The sequence below is a fragment of the Scyliorhinus canicula genome, chromosome 1, assembly GCF_902713615.1.
Source record: "Scyliorhinus canicula chromosome 1, sScyCan1.1, whole genome shotgun sequence".
Lineage (NCBI taxonomy): Eukaryota > Metazoa > Chordata > Chondrichthyes > Carcharhiniformes > Scyliorhinidae > Scyliorhinus > Scyliorhinus canicula.
Window position 1 is genome coordinate 30,569,910 of NC_052146.1, and position 25,257 is coordinate 30,595,166.

General features: G+C 47.3%; 1 protein-coding gene across 5 annotated transcripts in view; it reads left to right on the forward strand.

Annotated features, from left to right (window-relative positions):
* ttc28 (tetratricopeptide repeat domain 28) overlaps window positions 1–17,964 on the forward strand; it is a 965,957-nt gene extending 947,993 nt beyond the window's left edge. For all 5 annotated transcript variants that reach the window (XM_038780339.1, XM_038780595.1, XM_038780507.1 and 2 more), the window contains 2 exons: window positions 10,387–10,494; window positions 15,955–17,964. In XM_038780339.1, coding sequence (XP_038636267.1) covers window positions 10,387–10,494; window positions 15,955–17,618 — 1,772 coding nt within the window. In that variant the 3' untranslated portion in view covers window positions 17,619–17,964. The remainder of the gene's footprint in view (window positions 1–10,386; window positions 10,495–15,954) is intronic.
* Window positions 17,965–25,257: the final 7,293 nt, after the last annotated feature.

Genomic DNA, 25,257 nt, shown 5'->3' on the forward strand with positions numbered 1-25,257 from the left:
GTTCCTGCGGTAGCTGGGGATGAGTGTTTTCCAGCACAACTGGCTTGGTTGATGGCACTCTGAGAGAAGACAGGACACAGAAGAGCGGGGGAGGCTTGGGGGATTTAAAGGCACCGAGGTGGAAGCTTTACCTGATTGTCGGTCTCTCTCCTTCCCTAATTCCTCACAGATATAACAGTATGACTGGTGCTGTTGGTCAGGCAGAGGCTGCCCTCGTGGTGCTGGTGGCATCTGAGGCAGGCAGACGCTGGCGAAGGTGGTAGCAGCGTCGATGCAGGCTGGAGGCTGCAACCCATGTGCAGGGGGGCACCACACACCATGAAGACCTGGCCGCTCATCAAGCCGAGGAGGAACCAGAGGGGATGCCAATGATAGCCCAAGGTGTACAGGCATCATTGGTCTTTCAAATGGACGATGGACAGCATTTTCCGCAGGAGACTTAGCCTCAACAAAGAGATTTAGAGTGCGTCACTTGTGCCATGTCCTCTCGGACGTGGAACCCCATGGATTAGGAGGACACCTGCTCCTGGTGGCTACAAAGGTCATTGCAACCCTGAACCTCTGTGCAACCGGTTCATTCCAGGGCTCGACTGGGGACTTGTGAAGCATTTCCCAAGCTACTCCCCACAGGTGCATCGTGAGGTTACGGATGCACTGTATGCCCCGGCATCAAGCTTTATCAACTTCGAGCTGGGTCAGGCCCACCAAGAGGCCTGGGCTGTCGGATTGTCCGCCATCCCTGAGATGCCCTAGGTCCAGAGGGCAATAGATGTCATGCATGTCGCCTTGTGCGCACCGGGACATTAGGGAGTGCCCTTCATTAACAGGAAGGGGTTTCATTCAGATTGTGTGTTCGATTCCCGACTTGGGTCACTGTCTGTGCAGAGTCAGCACGTTCCCCCAGGTTTCCTCCGGGTGCTTCGGTTTCCTCCCACAAGTCCTGAAAGACGTGTTGTTCGGTGATTTGGACATTCTGAATTCTCCCTCTGTGTACCCGAACAGGCGCCGGAATGTGGTGACTGGGGGATTTTCACAGTAACATCATTGCAGTGTTAATGTAAGCCTACTTGTGACACTAATAAAGATTATCATTATTATAAATTAGCAATTTTGCTAAGCTTGGTTCCAAGTGCAAATATTTATACCAATCACTTGCTATTGGCAATACGTACAGATGGTTAAAGATTACAGCACTCGCAGGCTGAGTTACTGATCCCCCTCACGCTACTATGGGCAACAGTGTATAGAGCTCAGACACTAGCCTACTGTACTGTGGGCTCAGTGTTACTGACACAGAATTCAGTGCATCTGTATACATTGCTGTTTTCTAGCACACACCTGTAGAAGCCATTCTATTTTAGAAGCTAAGATGCCCTTAGATTTTGATATGTCTTACAATTGGTTACTGAGCCGTGGGGATCCTGATTTCTTGCTCTGGTTTGAGTCTAGTGATCCATCAGTTAAGAAGCTTATAAATAGTCTGATTAAATTTGTATGTCCTGAGTCAGAGATAAACAAGATGTATTGTTAACCTTTTTGAAAAATTTGCCCAATGGATCCCAGTAAAATCATTGTCCTGTTCCCCTGATTATATGAACTGCTTCCCACAGCCAATAGAACGCTTCCTACTTTTGTTCTCAACTATCTAGAATAAGTGGCAGCAGAAGTGAACAAATAAATAAATAATCTTGATTGTCACAAGTAGGCTTACATTAACATTGCAATGAAGTTACTGTGAAAAGCCCCTAGTCGCCACATTCCGGCGCCTGTTCAGGTACACAAAGGGAGAATTGAGAATTCTCAGCTGGTATGGGAATTGAACCCACGCTGCTGGCCTTGTTCTGCATCATAAGCCAGATGTCTAGCCCACTGAGCTAAACCAGCTCAGTATGCACAGTTGCCTCTTTGACTATTGAACAACTACTGCAGTAAGTGTTGCGCAACAGAACTTCAAAGAATACTATTCTACTATTCAGTAAAATGATTGTCTAAGGTTTTTTTTTGTCATGGATGTATTAGCAGTGAACAACAGTTTACAGGAAGGTGGCACCTTGGGAGGGATGCATAATGCAGTGGATTGCACTGCTGGGGCTTGAGCTCAAATGCAAGCCAGATGGATGAAATGGAGTCCTCTGCCCAGTGGCAGCCCGACAAAAATGAGTTTGGGGGGGACACCAACCGAGGGGGCCACTGGTAAACGAGCAATTAGGCTGAGCTTGGTTCCAAGTGCAAATATTCACACCGACCACTTTCAATTGGCATTACTTGCAGCAACTCGAGGGTTAAAAAGACAGAACAATTTAAGCACAACTCTGCCTCACCAGGAGAATAATAAATTGAGCATTTGCACGGCATAATAATGCTGTCATTATCATCCAATTTACTGCGAGCAGCGCTGACAGGGATCCTCCAGTTGTTAATCAAAATTCCTTTTTATTGCCTTTTTTTTTGTTTTTGAAAATATTGATCACGGTGAACTATTTGGAGTTTCCAGGGTAGTGAATGGAAATGAGTGATTTGTTGCAGTAAAAAGTGTCAATGCTTGGCAGGGTTGGGAGTGAGGGAGGGGGGAGTGGGAAGCTTAAGAGTTAGCAATTAAGAGAATGATGAGAAGCCAGATGAAAGCTTTTTACCTGAAGAATAATAGAGTTGCAGACTGAACCAGGGGAAGCCACTGAAGCAGAGAATATAAATTCATTCAAGAAATATTGAGGATGGGGGGGGGGGGGGGGGGGGGGGGGGGGGAATGGGAGGGTTGGTGGGGGAGAGATTGTCTTTTTTAAGGAAAGAAGAAAATTTGCGTTCACATAGTGTCTTTTCCACAACGTCAGGATGTGCAGAAGCTTCTTACAGGGAATGAATTATTTTGAGTGCAGTCACTGTTACAGTATTGAAAAACATTACAAAAGCACACAATATTCCACAGGGTATACAGCACAGTAACTGGCCACATGACCAAGCAGTTCATGCTGGCATTCATGCTTCACACAAACCTTCTCCCGCTTTTCCTCAGCTCAATCTAACATCTTAACTTGTCAAGAGGTGAATTATTTAAAGGGGACCGGATCATTATTGGGCTTAGACGCCTCTTCACATTTTGAAAATGCCCTGGTCCTAAAACCTTGCCGAGGGTCTCTCTAACACTTGCCATAACTTTGTCAAGAGGTGGGTGGAAGGGTCAGGAAAAGGCCGCAACAATGTTCTTTCGCCTAAATTCAGGTGAGAGGCTGTGAGATTTATCTGAGAGCATGCAAATTGAGCCATCTTTTCTCTGCGATGATGGGGAAAGATAAATATTGATCAAGCTATCATGTAAAGTAATGCTCAGTAAGAATTTTTTGACAGTTAATTTCGTGGTGTGACAGTTCTGTCAGCTTCGGGAGTTAAAGTGGGCTGACACGGTGTGGGTTGTGATCCAGTCTTAACAACTTTACTTGACTTTCTTCTGCCCGAGTCACTCAGTGTGCTACTTCTGTGTACCCATTGTACTCTAAACCCCACCAGCCTTGATTCAGGTTCCTTCACTAGATCTTGCGCTTTCCAGGAATTAATTTTATGTCTCCTGCCAGTCTAATCTGTTTAAACCCGAGAATACCGCTTCTAATGCTTTCCATTTTAATCAATACATACACACAGCTTCCTATTCCTGCTCCCTTCCTCAGTGAGTATATAATTCAATAAAGAAAAGTTGAAACCTGACCCAGAGGTACCTATAAAACATTGGTTATTATCGGCAGGAGTCTCCGCTCACCGACGCCGGAATTATGCTCGCCGATCAGCCACAGAACCCCCGTTTGCGCAGAAATCGGGGGCGGCATACTCAAAGTGAACACCACATGACGTTGGGACGGCCTCAGGACGTAACTTGAGGCCCTCCCCCGATGCTCTGCCCCTGATGGGCCGAGTTCCCGACGGTGTGACTTTTGGTTTTAATTTTCGTGGACCCCGCGTGGCGGCTGCAGACTGAGTCCAGCGCCACCACAGTCGGGGGGGGGGGGGGGGGGGGGGGGGAGCCAGTCCGCTGGCAGGGACGCATTCATTGGGGGTCTGGTGGGGGGTGTTCTGGGGGTGGTGAGGCAAGTTACAGGGGGGTAGTTTTTGGCAGGCCAGGTGCGCGCGGGGCTGGTGCCATGTTGCACGGTGCGGCCGCTGCAGGCCGCCGCTGTGTATGTGCGCGGTCACAGACCTGGCAAATCTCAGGCCGTATCCACTGATCAAGCCGGGGACTTCAGGCCACCACTGTGTGGTAGTATTGGCTGAGAGGTAGGTAGGGATATAAGAACCCGTGTTCCCCGGCAGTCGGCCGTTCTTCTGTACGTCTACTGCCGGGCACACATCTTGTGTATTAAAGCCTTTTGTTTGGATCGCATCTTCGCCTCGTGTCCCATTGATGCTGCATCAATTTAATACACAAGTTTAAAAAGATGGAGCTTCGTATCAAGCCGACTCAGCTCACACGCAACAAATGCAACAGCTGCATTTAAACACTGGCTGGCGTGTTTTAAGTTATTTAAGCACAGCCAAAAACCTCCCGTCAAGGGAACAAAAATTTCATACCCTCCACTCGTGCGTGGGCACCGCCGTGTACATGCTCATAGAGGACGAACGAGACTATGACGCAGCTATGGACTTACTAAAAGGACATTTCATCCGGCCAGTGAACCAGGTCTACGCACGGCACTTGCTGGCCACGAGACAGCAATTCCCCGGTGAGTCTTAGATGAATTCTACCAGACCCTCCTTGTTCTGGGGAGGAACTGCGCCTGCCCACAAGTTTCTGCGGTCGAGCGCACTGAACTTTTAATTCGAGACGCTTTCGTGGCGGGTATTCAATCTACCCTGATCCGCCAGAGACTCTTGGAGAAGGAAACCTCAGGCCTCGCTGAGGCACGGGCCCTCGCCTCCTCTCTCGATATCGGCAACCGCAACGCCCGGGTGTACGCTCCCGACCACGCGCCGGCCTCCTGGGCGGCATGGAACGCGACCCCCCCCCTACCTCCGCCGACTCTGAACCCCCCCAGGCCTGCGCCGCAGGGTGCCCCGATAAACCCACGGGGCCCCACTGCTATTTTTGCGGCCAGGCCAAGCACCCCCCGCCAGTGCAGCCTGGCCCGCACTGCAACCTGTAAAGGCTGCGGCAAAAAGGGCCATTACGCGGCCGTTTGCCTGTCCAAGGTGGTCGCTGCAGTCCCGAGCAGCGACCGCAGGTCCCCCCCCCCCCCAGCGCTCCTCACGCGCCCCACGCAGCCCGCGGACTTCGCTGCCCCCACCCCTCACCGCCACGAGTGATCACCGGACACCGCCATTTTGGGCCCACGCCGCCACGTGCGATCCCAGGGTGCCTCCATTTTGTTCACCCCCCACCACGTGCGGCCGATGGGCCCCGCCATCTTGGATTGGCACCGAGGACCCCGCAAGTGACCACTCGCTGCCGGATGACGACTTGGAGTTCCTGCCACGACTCGCCTCAGTAACGTTGGATCAGTCACGGCCCCGTCACACTGTCCACGGCGACCACGAAGATTTTCCTTAACGGTCACGAGACGAGCTGCCTGTTGGTCTCCGGGAGCACGGAAAGTTTCATCCATCCCGCCACGGTAAGATGCTGCGCACTTCCCGTTCATCCGGTTAAACAAAGAATCGCTCTGGCCTCCGGTTCGCACTCGGTCCAGATCACAGGGTGCTGCATAGCGGACCTCACGGTCCAGGGGAGGGTGTTTAAAAACTATAAGCTAATCGTCCTTCCCCACCTCTGCGCGGCAGCACTCCTGGGGTTAGATTTCCAGTACAACCTCTAGAGCTTAACTTTCAAACTCGGCAGTCCTATGCCCCCCCTTACTGTCTGCAGCCTCGCGTCCCTCAAGGTCGATCCCCCATCCTTGTTTGCAAACCTCACCCCGGATTGCAAAACCGTTGCCACCAGGAGCAGACGGTACAGTGCCCAGGGCCGGACCTTCATCAGGTCCGAAGTCCAAAGGCTTCTGAAGGAGGGCGTTATCGAGGCCAGCAACAGCCCCTGGCGAGCACAAGTGCTGGTGGCTAAGACCGGGGAGAAAAATCGGATGGTCATAGACTACAGTCAGACCATCAACCGATTTACGCAGCTGGACACGTATCCTCTCCCACGTATCTCCGACCTGGTTAACAGGATCGCGCAGTACAAGGTTTTTTCCACGGTGGACCTTAAGTCCGCCTAACACCAGCTCCCCATCCACACGAGTGACCGAAAGTACACTGCGTTCGAAGCGGATGGGCAACCAACACGGTGTCACGAATGGGGTCTCGGTCTTCCAAAGGGAGATGGACCGAATGGTCGACGAACATGGTTTACGGGCAACCTTCCTGTATCTCGACAATGTCACCATCTGCGGCCACGACCAGCAGGACCACGACGCCAACCTCCGCAAATTCCTCCATACCGCAAAACTCCTTAACCTGACCTACAATAAGGATAAGTGCGTGTTTAGCACCGACCGTCTAGCCATCCTCGGCTATGTAGTGCGTAACGGAGAGATAGGCCCCGACCCCGAACGCATGCACCATCTGATGGAGCTCCCACTCCCCCTAAGCCCTTAAGCGCTGTTTGGCCTTCTTTTCATATTATGCACAATGGGTCCCCAATTACGCAGACAAAGCCCGTCCCCCCATCCAGTCCACCACGTTCCCCCTGTCGATGGAGACCCGCCAGGCCTTTCGCCGCATCAAAGCAGACATTGCAACGGCCACGATGCGCGCTATCGACGAGTCCCTCCCCTTTCAGGTCGAGAGCGACGCGTCTGATGTTGCTCTGGCGGCCACCCTCAACCAAGCGGGCAGACCCGTGGCCTTCTTCTCCCGGACCCTCAACGCTTCCGAAATCCGACATTCCTCGGTCGAGAAGGAAGCACAGGCCATAGTAGAAGCTGTGCGACATTGGAGGCAGTATCTGGCCGGCAGGAGGTTTACCCTCCTCACAGACCAACGGTCAGTAGCTTTCATGTTTGATAATGCACAGAGGGGCAAGATAAAGAACGACAAGATCTTGCAGTGGAGGATTGAGTTCTCCACGTACAACTACGACATCTTGTATCGTCCTGGGAAGCTAAATGAGCCTCCCGATGCCCTGTCCCGCGGCACCTGTGCCAATGCACAAGTGGACCGCCTCCGAACCCTCCACACGCACCTCTGCTACCCGGGGGTCACCCGCTTTTTCCATTTCATAAAGACCCGCAACCTGCCCTACTCCATCGAGGAGGTCAGGACAGTCAATAGGGACTGCCACATCTGCGCGGAGTGCAAGCCGCACTTCTTCCGCCCTGAACGAGCGCAGCTGATAAAGGCTTCCCGCCCCTTTGAATGTCTCAGTATGGACTTCAAAGGTCCCCTCCCCTCCAACAACCGCAACATGTACTTCCTCAACATGATTGACGAGTACTCCCGCTTCCCGTTCGCCATCCCCTGCCCCGACATGACCACAACTACCATCATCAAAGCCCTGCACACCATCTTCTCCCTGTTCGGTTACCCCGCATACATTCATAGCGATTGGGGGTCCTCCTTTATGAGCGACGAGCTGCATCAATTCCTGCTCAGCAGGGGCATCGCCTCCAGCAGGATGACCAGTTACAACCCCGGGGTAACGGACAGGTCGAGAGGGAGAATGGTACGGTCTGGAAGACCATCCTGCTGGCCCTACGGTCCAGAGATCTCCCAGTCTCCCACTGGCAAGACATTCTCCCAGACGCCCTCCACTCCATCCAGTCACTTCTCTGTACCGCCACCAACCAAACGCCTCATGAACGTCTTCTTGTTTTTCCCAGGAAGTCTTCCTCAGGGACCCCGCTCCCGACTTGGCTGCCTACCCCCGGGCCCATTCTGCTCCGGAAACATGTGCGGGTGCACAAGTCGGACCCGTTGGTCGAAAGAGTCCAGCTACTCCACGCGAACCCGCAGTACGCGTATGTGGAGCATCCCGATGGCCGACAGGACACGGTCTCCCTCCGGGACCTGGCACCCGCCGCATCTCGGCCACACCGCTACGACACCCAGTGCCCCCACCAACGACGCACCCACAGCTCAGCAGACAGGGACCCCCTCCCCCGGCCTGGCCCCTGCTAGCTGCAACTAGGGGTACAGACACAGAAACAAGATCACAAGATCATCGCTCCCGGAGTCATGGACGACCACCGCTTCGACGTCACCAGCACCTCTACGCAGGTCAAGCAGGACATCGAAGGCGCCCACTCGACTGATTGAATCGATGTGACCTACGGGTGGACTTCTGGCGGCGGATGATTTTTTGTTCTTTAACTGTTCACCCATCCCCCCCCCCCCCCCCCCCCCCCCCCCCCGATTATTGCACACTGTACATAGTTATTGTTCTGTTCTTCTCTTGAATAGTAGTTACGGGTCAGTGGGCAGCCATCGATGCAACGGCACGGCGTAAACATCTCTAGTCATACTACCAGCCTCACGTACCCATGGGACACCACCCTCCCCCCCCCCCACCGCACCCCGGCTTCCTTTTCAACAAGGGGTGAATGTGGTTGTATGACTAAGGGTATTGCGGTACCTTCAGAGGTGAGCTGCCATTGGTACAGAGGACTCGCTGCCCAATGGCCCAGGTAAGTCATGTGCCTCTCAGCTGATTGGCTGAGAGGTAGGTAGCTCCACCTACAGGGCGTGATATAAGAACCCGTGTTCCCCAGCAGTCGGCCATTCTTCTGTACGTCTGCTGCCGGGCACACATTTTGTGTATTAAAGCCTTTTGTTCGGATCGCATCTTCGCCTCGTGTCCAATTGATGGTGCATCACACTGGATAGAGGATCGGCGCAGCTTTTGCGCCATTTTTTCTGGGGTACAACTCCACTGTTTCCACACCGGTGTCAGCAATAATCGGTAAATCGGAGAATCCATCTCATGGGGCTGGATTCTCCGCACCCTGACACCGAAATCGCGGCTGGCACCGGGGCGGTGAATTCAGTTTCCCACATGGAATCAGGACCGGCGCCAGTTCCCCGATTCTCCGGGTGCCGAAAAATAAGCTGCGCCGTGTACCGCCTCCCTGTGGCCATTGCTGGAGGCCCGCCCCACCATTCTCCGCCCCAGACCGACCGAATTCCTGACGGCGTGGATCTAATGTGGTCCTGCTTGTCGGGATACTAGCATGGCGGCTGCAGACTCAGTCCGCGATCGCCCTGGTCAGGGGTGGGCTGATTGGAGGGCAGGGGAGGCCATATACAGCAGTGCTTTAATTTTGGGCGGGCATTCCAGGTCGGGCGCGCGGCCGATTGGGGGCACAATGTTTAGGGACCAGCTCCGCAGTCTGAGTCCGACATGGGGCACGGCGCGGCCCCTGGAGGCTACCGTCATGCGCATGCAAGGCCTCTGACTCGGAACTGTGGGGGGCCGTATCTGCAGCAAAAGCTGCTAGTTTTACGATGGTTCACTGCTATGCCCCTGTAGGATTATGAATATGTGAAATGAAAAAATGAAAATCGCTTATTGTCACGAGTAGGCTTCAATGAAGTTACTGTGAAAAGCCCCTAGTCGCGACATTCCGGCGCCTGTCCGGGGAGGCTGGTACGGGAATTGAACCGTGCTGCTGGCCTGCTTTAAAGCCAGCGATTTAGCTGAGTGAGCTAAACCAGCCCCTTGAAATGAAGTGGAGAATGTGGGCATCGATCCCACTACCTCTCACATGCTAAGCAAGCACTCTACCATCTGAGCTAATTCCCCCAACCTGCCATGTGCCTGCATATGTGGCCCTTTCCCGCCAGTTTTTCTGGTGTGAAAGTCCACAGCGTGAGGACATAGTCCCAAAAATGGAGAACTCAGCCCCTGAATTACCGTATTTTAAATCTCTTTTTGATGTACATTGCAATTCTGTCATTTCCTCTCATGGGCATTGGTTTAATTCACTGCATTACCAATATTAGTGGAAAATGAACTGTAAACAAAAGAACACTAGCTTCAGCCCTTATTCAATAAAGGACTAAAAAGCCCAGTGAGAGACAGTGCAGAGAACTGATGACCTCGCGTTTCGTTTAGCACCAAACTTGTCTCGATTCATTCTCACGGGTAAGCTAATGAACGAATTGAAAATATCTTTCAGCCAGTACACATGTTTGGCACACTGACAATATTGCATCACAAGTTGATCTCAGCCACGTGATGAGGAAAAGGTGCTCCCCAGCAGAGATACAGATAAATGAATTCACCCCTGGTGACTGCAGTTACCACCTGATCTCAGGGCAGCATGTACAGGATATGTGGAACAGGTCACTCATTCATATTGTCAGGTAAAGAGTATATGGTGTGGAAAAGTGGAATCCAAAGAGGTCACAGAAAGAAAAGCTGCTTGACTGGCTCATGCTAACATTTCCTTTTTGCAAACTGTTGTCCAGGATTTGATCTGTGTGAGGTGGGACAAGAAGAAGTGGTGTTGAAGACGGGGAAACAGGCGAACAGGAAAACCATGCACTTTGCTCTCCAGTCTCTTCTGGCTTTGTTTGGTGAGTTTTGAAACTGAATTTCTGTGTATGAAAAGCAGCTCTGTGAACCATTAATTATCTATCTAGATCAATACTGTACAAGCCATCTAAAACTGTGGTTGGTGGATTCTTTCATTCACTGCTGTCTAAACCACCAGCCATGGTGTGCTCTGCCAATTTCATATAGAAACATAGAAACACAGAAAATAGGTGCAGGACTAGGCCATTCGGCCCTTCGATGACTGATCATGCAAATTCAGTATCCCATTCCCGCTTTCTCTCCATACCTCTTGATCCCTTTAGCCACAAGGGCCACGTCCAGCTCCCTGAGAGAAGTAGTTCTTCCGCATCTCCTGAATGGCTTACCCCTTAGGCTGTGATCCCTAGTTCTGGACGTCCCCAACACCGGGAACATTCATCCTGCACCTAGCCTGTCCAGTCCCATCAGGATTGTATATGTTTCTATGAGATCCCCCCTTATTCTTCTAAACTCAAGTGAGCACAAGCCCAGTTGATCCAGCCTTCCTTCATATAGCAGTCCTGCAATCCCGGGAATTAGGCTGGTGAACCTTCACTGGACACCCTCAATAGCAAAAATGTCCTTCCTCAAACCAGGGGACCAAAACTGCGCACATTACTTAAGTTGTGGCCTTAACAAGGCCCTGTATAACTGCAGCAAGATATGATCTCAGCCACCTTCTTACTCCTTTTAACTCCAACCCCCACCGAGGGTTTACCTATCATTGAGCTTCTTAAAGTAGGTAAGCTGTGTATGGAGCTACAACTGGCTCGCCCACATAACTTTACTCATAATAAAAGCCCAATTTCATGTGTAGCATGTACTGGGTCCACATACCCTGTTTCAGGAGGGGTAACTGGGTCTTTTTCGAGTTGGCAAACCATAGCTAGTGGACTGCTGCAGAGATCCTCATTGGAGTGAGGTGATCTTATTGTTCTTGAGGGGACCTGATGGAGTGGATGCCGGATGTTTCATCCTGTGGGAGAGATGAGCACTAGGGAAACAATTTAAGATTAAGCGGTCTCCCATTTAAGATGGAGATGAGGAGAAATTGTTAAAGGTCGTTAAACCTGTGGAATTCTCTTCCCCAGAGAGCAGTGGAGGCTGGGTCATTGAATATATTCAACGCTGAGTTAGATTTTTGATAGACAAGGGAGTTAAGGGATAGAGAGGAAAGTGGGGTCTCAACAATTTACAATCTATATCAATGATTTGAGATATATATGTATGAATTTGCCCATGACACCAATGTAGAAGAAAAGTCAGTTGTCAAGAGGAAGTAAGGAGTCTATAAAGAGTTAAGTGAGTTTCTTCCCACTGTCCAAAGATATGCAGATTAGGTGGATTGGCCATGCTTAAATTGCCTCTTAGTGTCCAAAGATGTGTAGGTTAGGTGGGGTGACAGGGATAGGGCAGGGGAGTAGGCTTAGGTAGGGTGCTCTTTCAGACTCAATGGGCCAAATGGCCTCCTCCTGTGCTGTAGGGATTCACTCAGGCACCCCCGCTGTCAGCTGTCAAGGGATTCACATCTTCTGCCTTTAGATATTTGAAAAATAATTTATGCAGTGTCCAAAAAATAAGTGCTTGCTATTTCACTCTTTAAAATGTCATTCTTGGGACGTGTATGCCGCTGGCTAGGTCAGCATTTATTGCCCATCCCTAATTGTCCCCGAGAAGGGACATAAGCCTGAAGATTGGCATTTTAGGATTAGTGCTGCATGATTGATTGCACAATTTATCATCACATTGGTGTGCCTGTCAGTTCACAGTGTGATTGGCAGCTCCAAGTGCTTTTAAAATTGTTGAAATGAGACATGAACATGAATAAAATGCTAGTTGCTTTGAGGGGTTATGTATTTGAAGGAGGTTAGATATAGTGAATGGGTTCTTTATCAATGAGAGTCTAAAGAAAATAGTGAATTAACCGATAGACACTAAAAAACCTTATTTAATCGTAGCATGGGTCCTGAGGTCTGTCCATGGTAGATACTGGGTGAGTTGGCATGGAGACAGTAAGGGCAAAGGGGAGTGGCGGAGGGACATAGCATGGCATGAAGGGTATGATGGACCATGAAGGTTCGATCAGGGCTCCAGGTGACATGATAGGGCAGGGGCGAGTGTGGGGAGTGTGGGAGTGAGTGTTGGAGAGCTCTTTTTTGTTTCATTCTATTTTTCATAACTGGGACAAAGTGCCGGATCATTGAGGTGGGCCGCTCCAGTGAGTCCACCTCTGCACCCGACAGGCACTGCGCTGCCCTCGCACTGTTTCTAGGGTCGCCTGCCGCGACTCTCATTGCACCCCCTCCCGAAAACCGGAGTACCTTTCCCTGGAACAGGCTTACCGAGCTGGTAATTGTCCTGACTCTATACTGCTGGCTTGGGAACGAAAAACCTGGCTTCACCATCTTGGCTTCCGTTTGAAGAAACGATACTGAAGCTAGATTTGGGCTGATGGCTGGTACGTGTATCACTGTAACCCAACAACATGACAGCAGCTTTCAGAGAGGATTGCTGCAAGTTGAAAACTTCAATTAGTGTTGCTCCACCTCTTGCTCTCAAATGAAACACTTCCTCTTCAATTAAATGAGATTGTGCTGATGAGGTTTACTCAATAGAATTTAGTAAGATTATCTGTTTGGGTTGCAAAGGAAGCCTTTAATGGTGTCAAATAGCTAAAAAAAATCATGATTCATAATTTAAAATTCTTGCTTAAGTGTCACTTGACCTTTTAACAGAGATTACCTTGCGGAAGCAATATTAGTTTTAATGGAATTATATTCAGCAAAAAGATTCATAAATGTAATCTCCGGAAGACTGTGCACACATGGAAGGATGTTATTTATTTTATATAATTAATTATAATCTGATTTCTGTAAACAACAGAAATGGGGTGAAAAGAGGGCTGCATAGTGCATTATATGAACTGCAGTTTTGTTTGTGTGCAGTTCATTCAGTTCAACAACATGAGTAACCGGCTGCTAAATAAATTAAGCAAGAAGGTGTCTGCGGAATTAGATGGGGTGACATTGAATGTTTTGAATTATAATTGAAGTGTGTGCTTGGATATCCACCAGAAATATGCTAATTTATTTTGTCATGTTGTTTATTAATGTGTGCGGTTGCTCCTGATGCTTGCAATCGATTTTTCATCTGCATTATTTTGATGTAAATTTGCTTATTAATGTGTTTGTTTTCTCAGTTCTTTTCTCCTGATTTCTTAACTTTTGCGAGTGGTCAGTTCCAATCTCTCTGCCAGGGACTCACTAAAGCAGCTGCTGTGTGTGTGTGTGTGTGTGTGCGCGCCAAGGACTGTGTGAGGGACACCACCTGATATTTGTGGAAATGCTTTGCCAGTTTTCAGCCTGTCCAATGGGGCTGATCAGACTGAGCATTGAATATGAGGCAAACTTTAAACAGTCACGTTTGATCGGCCCGAAAATCTTCTGGGCAAATCTCCTATTTAGCAGTGAAAGTGCTTCAGAAAATTGTAGACACTGTGGAATGTGACTTTATATAGGCAGCATAATAGAATACATCCCCACAGAAGTGATGGTAAAGTTTTACAGTCCACCAGTTTGCCCTCATCAGACCACATTTGATTTCAGCTAGAGAGAAGAATACTGTCGTCACAATCCACTGAAATCAACACACTAACTACGTGCCAACCAGTCCTTTGTCTTCTGGGGTCAGTGACCCATTCTCAATTGACACGGATTGTGATAAATAAAATCTGTGCTGGGAATGGCCGGCTGCCAGGGAAAAGTGAGCCCACAAGTGAGGGCCTCACGGTAGCATGGTGGTTAGCATCAATGCTTCACAGCTCCAGGGTCCCAGGTTCGATTCCCGGCTGGGTCACTGTCTGTGTGGAGTCTGCACGTCCTCCCCGTGTGTGCGTGGGTTTCCTCCGGGTGCTCCGGTTTCCTCCCACAGTCCAAAGATGTGCGGGTTAGGTGGATTGGCCATGCTAAATTGCCCGTAGTGTAAGGTTAATGGGGGGATTGTTGGGTTACGGGTATATGGGTTACGTGGGTTAAGTGGGGTGAGCATTGCTCGGCACAACATCGAGGGCCGAAGGGCCTGTTCTGTGCTGTACTGTTCTATGTTCTATGTTGTGCAATTTTACAGGGTCAGGTCATTTGAATAAGCTATGAGCTAACTCCATGCTTGCTTCCATACAGGTCTTAGTCCAGTCCACAACTGACCCTAATTTCAGGTCATGTGTCTCTTTAGGTAAAATTGTGGACGGTCCAATTTCCCAGTCCCACATGAACCCTTGTTATGTCAGAAACCCGTGTTCTGCAAAGCAGTTTCTCTGCTGAATCAATAACAACAACCATTTGTATGTGAATAGTGCCTTTAAAGTGGAACAATTTCCCAAGCGTGTCACAAAGATGAAAGGAAAATAAAGGATGCTGAGCCAAAGAAGGAGAAACTTGAAGGGATAGCCGAAATATTGGTCAAAGGATTGAGTTTGTAAGAGGCTCGATTGGGAGGAGGGAGAGCTGGAAAGTCAGGGCGATTTTAAGCAGGAAATTCTAAGTTGTGGGGCATATGTCTGCCAATGTTGGAACTTTGGGAAGGGGTTATGGACATGTGGGGTAGAGTTGCTGTTGCAAAAAGAACAGAGTGTGCAGAAAGGGGATACTGACAAATATGTAATTGCATTGTAAGAATTTGGGTTTAGGAATCACAGGTATCTAAGAAAGGAAGTCGATAATTTATGAGTAACTTTAAAGTTGTTTAGTAAGAAGCAACAGTTTGGATACTATGCATCAGCTGAATAGACAGGAAGAGCACACAATCCGGGACAATTGAGAATGGCTCACTGACCACAGAAGACAAAGGAATGGTTGACACATAGTGTTGATTCCAGCGGATTGTGATGACAGCATTCTTCTCTCTAGCTGAAATGTCAGAGAACTCTTCCCTGGGCCTCCCTCCATCTTCACTAGTCCATCTTCCATCTAAAGAAGGTGGCTGCCTAATGCAGTTTTCCCCATGCCTCTGAGCACCTGTCCATATACATGTATAAAGACGGATGGTTTACTCTATATCTCTCTCATATTCTAGCCCTTTTGACCAATGGAGATAAAGGACAGATACCCAGGATGGTCATTTCCCACTACCACCCCCCTCCTGAGGCCACATTATCATTTACCTCATTCTGGATGCCATTTGCTCAATAAAAGGATACACGGAGCCAGAAGGCTTTCTGCTATTAGTTCAGGAATGTTTGTAGAGTATAGTGACCTCAATGCAGGGAGCGCAACCTTTGTGATCTTTATCTCTACTTTGTCTTGGTCCCAGACCCCTTATAACTGTTTGTTCCTTAATCAGAGAGAGAGAATTAATGCTGTGCCAACTAATTCCATTAGCGTTCCATACAATTCTAAAAAATACCATTTCTTATCGATCCCACTTTCTTATACCAAGATTAACTCGCATGTTCTACTCTATTGCAGATTCTACAGAACTGCCGAAGCGACTTAGTCTCGACAGCTCTTCATCTCTGGAGTCTCTATCCTCTTCTCAGTCTGTTTCCAACCCAACGGGACAGCTAAACCCACCATTTTCTCCCACCTACGGCGATTCGATGGCTTCAGACGCCATTTCTGTCTACAGCCTCAGTTCCATCGCTTCATGTATGAGCTTTGCTTCCAAGACGGACATCACTGGTGAAGGAATGCTCCAAAGGGGGCGACAGGACTACGAGAGGCCCAAGAACATTTACCCGCACAAGGCCGCCATGTTGCGAAGTAGGTCTTCTCCACAGACAAGCAACACAAGCAGAGATGAAGAAGAATATGATGGATTCTCCATTATTAGCAGTGAGCCATTAACTGTCTACACTGACAGTCTCAGTGTGTCTGCCTCACCAGACAAAGAGAGGACTACAGAGCAGGCAGAGCACTGCCATAATTTGGGAGACAGCCACACATTGAGAGATAATGCTAGCGCTTCTAGTTCTCCGGTTAAATTAACCCTCATTCCAAGTCCAAACTCACCATTTCAGAAAGTGGAATCCAGGATGAAACTTCCGAGTTCAGACACTGGCGAATCAGATCAGTCCAGTACGGAAACCGACAGCACGGTCAAATCCCAAGAGGAGAATGCAACTAAACTCAATCCTCAGGAGCTGGCGCAAAAGATTTTGGAGGAGACTCAAAGCCACTTGCTCGCTGTTGAAAAACTGTATCAAAGTAGTGGGCCAGTAAGCAAAACAGCCTCTGCTGATGTTGACCACAGCATAACAGGGCATGTTGGCTCTTCATTTTTTAAATCTTCAGATACAAGTGCATTCAGTAGACCACTGAGTGGCAGTGGCCAGAAAAAGCAGTCTTCCCCAATTACCACGAAACCAAAGCCTCCACAACGGAGCTCATCGCTTCAGAAGGTGAACTCAGGAAACAACACTCCTACCAGTGATATCACCGAGGTAGGTCAATCAGCAGTAGACTGCTATTCTAAAGGGGGCGATAGCAGACAGAACACAGCACCACCTTCGCCTGATACAGATTTACGTCAATCTCCTGGTTCCTCATCTGATCAGTCGCCAATTAAGATCAAATATCCCAGCTCCCCTTACAGTGCTCACATTTCCAGGTCTCCAAGCTCAGGCCACCAGTCTCCAGCTGGGAGTAACCCTTCTCCCGCCCTCTCATACTCATCTGCAGGCTCAGCACGCTCTAGCCCAGCTGACCTCCCGGACCTGAGCAGATTGAAAATGACCGCCATTGACGAGAAGGTCAAGGCCGTCCACAACCTCAAAACCTTTTGGACTAGTGCGACACAACCTTCGTCCAGGCCTGTCCGAGCGCTGCGATCCAACCCTGCTCTCATGGGTCCCAAATCTGATGCTCTAAGTTATTTGAATCTTTCTCCAGCCAGGCGCAGCAAGAAGGAAGGCAAGGAAGACAAACTTGAGCTCAAGGAGTTTTCCAAGCTTCCGTACACAGACAAGAAAGCCCCGAATGGGTGTGGTGGTTACCAGGAGACCAGTAAACCAGCAGAAACAATCCAGCCACCAAGTAGCATTCAGAGGGAGGCACGTCCGTTAAGATTCCCATCTGGGAACGGTTATAAATTCCTCTCTCCCAGAAAATTCTTTCCCACCTCAAAGTGTTGAAATGACCCCAACCGGTCACAGGATTTTGCATTGCCCATGTGAGCTGGTGGGACTAGCATGTATTGTGTTGGACATGCACCGTTTGTAAACCGAACCTGTGTGTCACGTGAACAGTTCTAAAAGTTTTATACCGTTAAAGGGGAAAAAAAGCAAAAAAAAACTACTGTGTAAAAATGTCATATTTTTATTGAATCAAAAAGTGGCATTTTGCCTCGTTTCTTAGTCATTTAATGGTTGATAACAATTTATAAATGTCAAAAATCACATTGGAATATCAATCTGCAGTCAGAGATATTTGTTGGAAAAACAAAATAAACTAGGCTTGTCAGTTTTAGGTTGCACCCAATTTTTATTGGACGTGAATTATTTTTTAAATGAGTGCCGCGTTCAGCACTTTTTTTGATGCCCTGTGTGCTGACATCTTGCAGCAACAATGGGAAACAACTGTAATCCCTGTTCATATCAGAGAGCTTCCCGTGAAGGCTTCTAACCACAATGAGCAAACACCCTGTGACTCAGGCAACAGGAGGCATTGGTGAGACCTTTCAACAAAAACGGAACAGGTGAAATCCAAATAGGGGAATGTCTGCCATGAACTTCATATTATTGCTTGCAAACATTTCTCCAGCTACTGGCGATAATGGCATTCTACTAGCCTCTGCTCTGCTCTGCACCTCAATGTTTAACTACTCCATAATGTCATCCAGCTGTGCAGGTTTCTGTACGTTAAATATCTGTGCATTGAACAGGCCCTTTTTTTTTAATGCACCTCACTGGTTTGAGAGACGTTCCTCATGTGTTTACTGCCTCAGGTACATTTGTGAGACTTCTGCTGCATGAGCCCGTCAGAGAAGACTGGGATTCAAGTCAAGGTTTTTGTGCAGAGGCCAGATGCTTAGAGATGGAACTTTTGACATGGTGTTAAAGTATGAATGTAGAAGGGCAGCACGGTGGTGCAGTGGTTAGCACTGCTGCCTCACGGCGCCAAGGTCCCAGGCTTGATCCTGGCTCTGGGTCACTGTCCGTGTGGAGTTTGCACATTCTCCCCATGATTGCGTGGGTTTCGCCCGCATGACCCAAAGATGTGCAGGCAAGTTGGATTGGCCATGCTAAATTGCCCCGTAATTGGAAAAAATTAATTGGGCACTCTAAATTTATTTTTTTTAAAGTATGAATGTATGAATGAGGGTCATGAGCCGTCCTGTTTTAGAAACATAGAACATAGAAAATAGGAGCAGGAGGAGGCCATTCGGCCCTTCAAGCCTGCTCTGCCTTTCATTATGATCATGGCTGATCATCCAACTCAATAGCCTGATCCCATCTCCCCCCATGTTCTTTGATCCCGTTCCCCTCCATAACTCCTTCTCAAAAACTACTTTCTGTGGTAGCAAATTCCACACACTCAACACTTAGTGGGTGAAGAAATTTCTCCTTATCTCTGTTCTAACTGTCTACCCCATATCCTCAGACCGTGCCCCTTGGTTCTGGATACCCCCAGCATCTAGAACATCCTTCCTGCGTCTAGTCCTGTTAGAATTTTATAGGTTCCTATGAGATCCCCCACCATCCTTCTGAACTCAAGCAAATATAATCATAACTCCGTCAATCTCTCCTGATATGTCATTCCTGCCATCCCAGGTACACAACCAGGTGGGGCCTCCCCAGGTCCTGTATAACTGCAGCAAGGCATCCCTGCATCTGTACTCCAATCCTCTCACTGACATACCATTAGCCTTCTTTTCCATCTGCTGCACCTGCATGCTTACCTTCAGCGATTGGTGTACGAGGACACCCAGGTTTCGTTGCACATTCCTCTCCTAATTTATAGTCATTCAGATAATAATCTGCCTTCCCATTTCTGCTATCAAATTGGATAACCTCACATTTATCCAGATTATACCAGGGCAGCATGGTAGCATAGTGGTTAGCACAATTGCTTCACAGCTCCAGGGTCCCAGGTTCGATTCCCAGCTTTGGTCACTGTCTGTGCGGAGTCTGCACGTTCTCCCCGTGTGTGCGTGGGTTTCCTCCGAGTGCTTCGGTTTCCTCCCACAATCCAAAGATGTGCAGGTTAGGTGGATTGACCATGCTAAATTGCCCTTAGTGTCCAAAATTGCCCTTAGTGTTGGGTAGGGTTATGGGGATGGGGTGGAGGTGTGGGCTTGGGTGGGGTGCTCTTTCCAAGAGCCGGTGTAGACCTGATGGGCCGAATGGCCTCCTTCTGAACTGTAAATTCTATGATACTGCATCTGCCATTCATTTTCCCACTCACTCAACTTGTCCAAATCACACTGAAGGATCTCTGCATCCTCCTCACAGCTCACCCTCCCACCCAAACAGTCCATTTTTAAAACTAGAACTGCATTTCTATATCTTACAAATCAATGGCATCAGTAATTAAGATTTTCAATTAATTATTATAAACAACACAACAAAATCTTGGAATTCCACCCAGGATACTGTACCCTTCTCTAACCCATTGCATCCTCTGCCCTTCCATCTATTTTGGACCCGGCATAAAATAACAAATTTTCAACCCTCTTTTTGTAATTCCAGTTTGCCTCAGAAAATGAAATAAAAATCGCTTATTGTCACAAGTAGGCTTCAAATGAAGTTACTGTGAAAAGCCCCTAGTCGCCGCATTCCGGCACCTGTTTGGGGAGGCCGGTAAGGGAATTGAACCTGCGCTGCTGGCATTGCTGCATTACAAGCCAGCTGTTTAGCCCACTGTGCTAAACCAACCCAGGGAAATCTGCCAGATTGATGGCGAACTTAACAAATGATTGTGTGTGTGTGTGCACGGCACTTGCGTGCGTGTGTATCCATATCAGGGAGGGACGAAAGGACAGAATTGCCTAAAACTTACAAGCCTAAATTTATTAGTGTGTCTGCTAAATTGACTCTTCATGGTTGTGCCATCAAATTCAAGGGAAAGACTAAGTAATACAATTTCCAAAGTAAGCAACAAAAGAAAAAGAGGGATGGATGCAGCAACCATAGAGTTACTGCCCTGCTTCTTCCATGTTACAGCCGTTTATACTTTCATTGTGTGTTCAATAATATTCGCAGACTCTCCATGCAGGTGGATCTTGTGTCGTGTGCACCAGGGGGCAGCATTACAGTATCTTTTTCAGCTTGTCCCATCACTCCAGTACTAATCCATTATCACCTGGTGCTTTTCCTGCTAAGGATTTAGCATCAGCGAGATCGATCACTGTAGGTTGTTTCAGTGTATTGCAATGTTAATGATATTTTCTCTTTTTGATTTTTTTGTAAAGGTTCACGTGCCATTTATATCCTGTGAAATGTTTATATGCACAACCTCAAGGAGATCCTTTGACCCAGAGCTCAGTTTCAAATACAACGTCACATCAATTGTTAAGTTCCAGCTCCACAATACTGTTTGGCTCTGCCTCAACTTTGCTTCTGTCTTCTCTGGAACCCGCATACATGCCCCTTGACTCAATTTTTCCAAAATACTTAACAGTCTCCTGAGATTTACTCTGAACAAAATTAAACTTGTTTAAAATTCTGGGACCTAGATACCCTTCCGTATTTAATCCCAATCACCTATCGTCATCGCACTGCCGCCTCCATCCTTGGTTATATCCATTAGCTTCTAATTTTCCCTAAATCCAAAATACTTGTTTAAAAAATGCAGAATATGGCACAACCCTTGCTACCATGCCCATCCCTCCCCCTTCCTCCCCCCTCATCTTTCTAGCCCTTGGACACTAAACATTACTCTGTTAAAAGTATGTCCCTCCTTACTCTCCTCCACCATGGGTGGCAAAACTTTAAGCCACTCTTGTCAATCCATTCTGCTTTGCTGCATATCCCACTCCACTTTGTGAAGACTCCTGAAAATCTACCTCTTTGACCACGACTTTGGTCACCTCTGACCCTCATCTCCTTCCTGATGTCCACGTCTGTCCTTCCTCCTGCCTTTTCTGAAGTGCCTTGGAGCGTCTCAGTACGTTAAAGGTGCTATCTTAACGTGAATTGCTTTTATTACTTGGATTTTTGTTAAAGAAGAGAAATAACCATGATGAACAGGATTGCTGATGCAGTCCTCAAAGTGTTTTTATATTGTTGTAATATATTGTATCGAACCTCAGTATAAACCAGCCGAGCTCTCTTTTTCAGTGACAATGGAAACCATGTATTCATGGGCTTCCAGGTTTTCCATTGAAACTACTTCATCTGTGGATCCAATTGGTTTGCAGGAAGAAGGTTATTTGGACATTGCTCTCCCAGAACCCAAATTGCACTGAAACAGAATGTAAATGTATCTTTTGTCTTTTCTGTTTGAAGATTGTATCCAGTCGGAGAGCATTGCATATGCAATGCCACTTCCTGTTTTCCCACATCTTCTACCCATTCACACCGACACTTGTGATTAACTCCTAGTTTCTATGTCCATGTGCTTTTTCCAGACTGATTGATCACTGACGGAGAACCAATTTGCAGTGTTGGTATGGTAACTGTATATAATCGGGTTTAAAGTGTCGAAGGAGAAACTATAGCAAGCAGTTAACATTTCGAAGCACATTACACACAAGAAATAGATCATATTGTCTGTCACTTTCAAGTTGTAAACAGATTTTCACTTTTGACTTGGAAGGATGAATGCTGGAAATGGCTGAAGCACTTCGTCTTCAGTTCCCAACTGCCCTGAAAACGTTGATGCTTTTTGCCCACTTGATATGCCCATTACTTACTTTCACGTATGCCAGCTTGGTTCAGAGGTGGCCTACTTGCCTCAGCATGAGTGAGTTATGTGGTCAAGGCCGCTACTACATATGTTGGCTCTGAGGGTTTGATGTGTTGCTGGGGATGGCAGCTAAACCGAACCCTTGTTCAAAAGCAAATCACCGTGGGTGCTGGAAACCTGAAATTGAAAACAGGAAATGTTGGGAGCACTCCGTAGACCTGCCAGCACCTTTGGAGAGAGGTTTGGGGTTAGTGTTTCAGGTTGATGACCTTTCATCAAATCCCTTGTCTTTTTGTTCATATGGATGTAAACGATCCTCAGAAAAATCTTCTGTGTTCTGAGCAACTTTTTAACCCTCAGTTGCTGTGCAAAAATTTGCTGCTTCATTTACCTACATAACAACTAAAATGTAAAAAATTGGCTATTTGACTAATGCTGTTCCCGTCCTTCATCACTTCCCAGCCTTCTGTTTTTTTGTGTGCTTAAATAAATAGAGAACTGTATTTAAACAAAACACTGCATGACTAAGTGTTTTAGTGCAGGCATGAATTACTCGTTGTTAACTCTACTTTGTCAACCCTTTCCCTTTCCCTTTTGTCAATGTCTTCAGGGCCTTTGGTCCATGTTCAGTTGGAATGCTTCGACCATGAGCATGGCTGCATCTGTTGTTCTTGTTATATTCTGCTTGTTGCACAAGCAGAGCTTCTATGTACATACTACATTCCAGTATTTTGTGTGGGAACTGAATAGTGCCATATAAACAGCAGATAATGTACTTGGAGTAATTGGTGCAAGAATTGTTGCTGTTCCAATTCACGGCTTCAATGCATAATCCGATTGCATTTGTTGGAGCCTGGCCCAACAGTCAGATCTGAAGCTATATTTAATTGGGTAGCCAAGACCGCAGCCAGATCCAGAACCCCTCTAACCAGACAGCTTGGAACTGTGGTGGAATCCAGAGCCTAAAGCAGTTAGGGAACCTGTCACCACAGTAAGATGTGCGCTCTCTTTGCAGTTGTAGAGCCTTACAGTGTAGTTAGATCTGATGCCTGTGTACCTGACACTCAAACCAGACCTGGAGGTGCATGTGCTCAGGAAGTCCAGCACTCCAGCTGGATCAGAACCTGTGCAAATGGGGAGCCTGACACTGCACCTAACAGTATTATAGATACATAGAAGATAGGAGCAGGCGGAGGCCTTTTGGCCCTTCGAGCCTGCTTCGCCATTCATCACGATCATGGCTGATCATCCAACTCATTAGCCGAATATATATATGTACCTGACAAAAGTCATAGTGGCTTAATTCATGGTTCTGCTATCCTGTTTAAAGTATTGTGCTGTGACATTCATGTGAAGGTTTTAACATTGTGAAAGGTAGTGTAGTGTGTGAACATTTTCTGAACTCTGGGTCCTGTCTGATAGACCATAATGGTCTTTTCATCCTGGGAACCCTATGTAATCCATCAGTGAACCAATCCTAAATATCATTCCCAAATCTCAAAGCTGATCCCTAAGAAAACATTTTTTTGCAGGATGCTCATTGAGAATAAAAAATTTGTAAAATTAATCAGTAGAAAACCCAAATTTTAGTTATATTTTTCACCATCTATGTAAACACACTTTTGTTAAATGGACAGTATTTTAAACCCATGACCGATTATTTCTTTAGTTCTTCAGGAAGCTGCGCCTCTGTATGATCTTGATGTAAAACCACAGAGCTAAGATGGTTCTCAGACACCTTAGTGAAGTAGAAAGATTTCTGCAAGTAATAACTTGGATTAATGTGGAGGAGGTTAAAGTTGGATCCATCCCGGTAATTGTTCTCTTCCTGTCAATGTTTTTGGTTCTGCTCCAGAACATCAGAGGTCAGGTTTTGAAACCTCTGGTAGATAATTTGTTTAGGCGGTCACGCATGGTTTCAGCTCCACTGAATAATTCCTGCCCTGAGTTTATTTTGTGAAAACACTTCATTTTGTTTTCATCTCTAATCAGAGATCTACTTTCCTGTCACAATTCTACGTTTGAATCACTGCTATTATAGAGTTATGCTTTATTTTTCTTTTGGCTTTTACCTTTTTAAGGAGAGTTGCTGAGAGCAGAGACTATTTATAAAGGATTATCTGTGTACGGAATTAGAAGTTTCCTCATATATTTAGTCTAAACCTGCTGTTGCACTTTACAATTGGAGAGATACCAATCATAATAAATATTTCTGTTGGGGCTTTTAAACTGAGCCCACAGTTTTACTTCAATGCACCCCATGCTGCCCTCGTTATGCCACCAGAAAGCACTTGCAGATGTGTTCCAGTGGGTCAGTGCTCAACAAGAGATGTGGTCACATTTCCCAGCATGCATCACAATAGGATAAAATTGCAACTTAACTTTGTCCCTAATAAGAACATAAGAACTAGGAGCAGGAGTAGGCCATCTGGCCCCTCGAGCCTGCTCCGCCATTCAATTAGATCATGGCTGATCTTTTGTGGACTCAGCTCCACTTTCCGGCCCGAACACCATAACCCTTAATCCCTTTATTCTTCAAAAAACTATCTATCTTTACCTTAAAAACATGTAATGAAGGAGCCTCAACTGCTTCACTGGGCAAGGAATTCCATAGATTCACAACACTTTGGGTGAAGAAGTTCCTCCTAAACTCAGTCCTAATGACGGTACTATTCCTGGAAATATGTATTTAAACCAACCTCGTAAAAACTGTTTGGAATTTGTGTGAAGGACAGATAAATCACAAATATATTAGTGACTGTTCCTCTAGATTTCTCTTTCAAAAATACTCTGGTTAGCGTGCATTTAAACTTGCTTTTCATATCAGTGAATAGCAGTTTCAGGGATGCATCAATGCAAACAAATGACTAACTCCAGACCTCTCTCAAGCCAGAAGTCAACTCATACTACTTTAGGGACAGCACA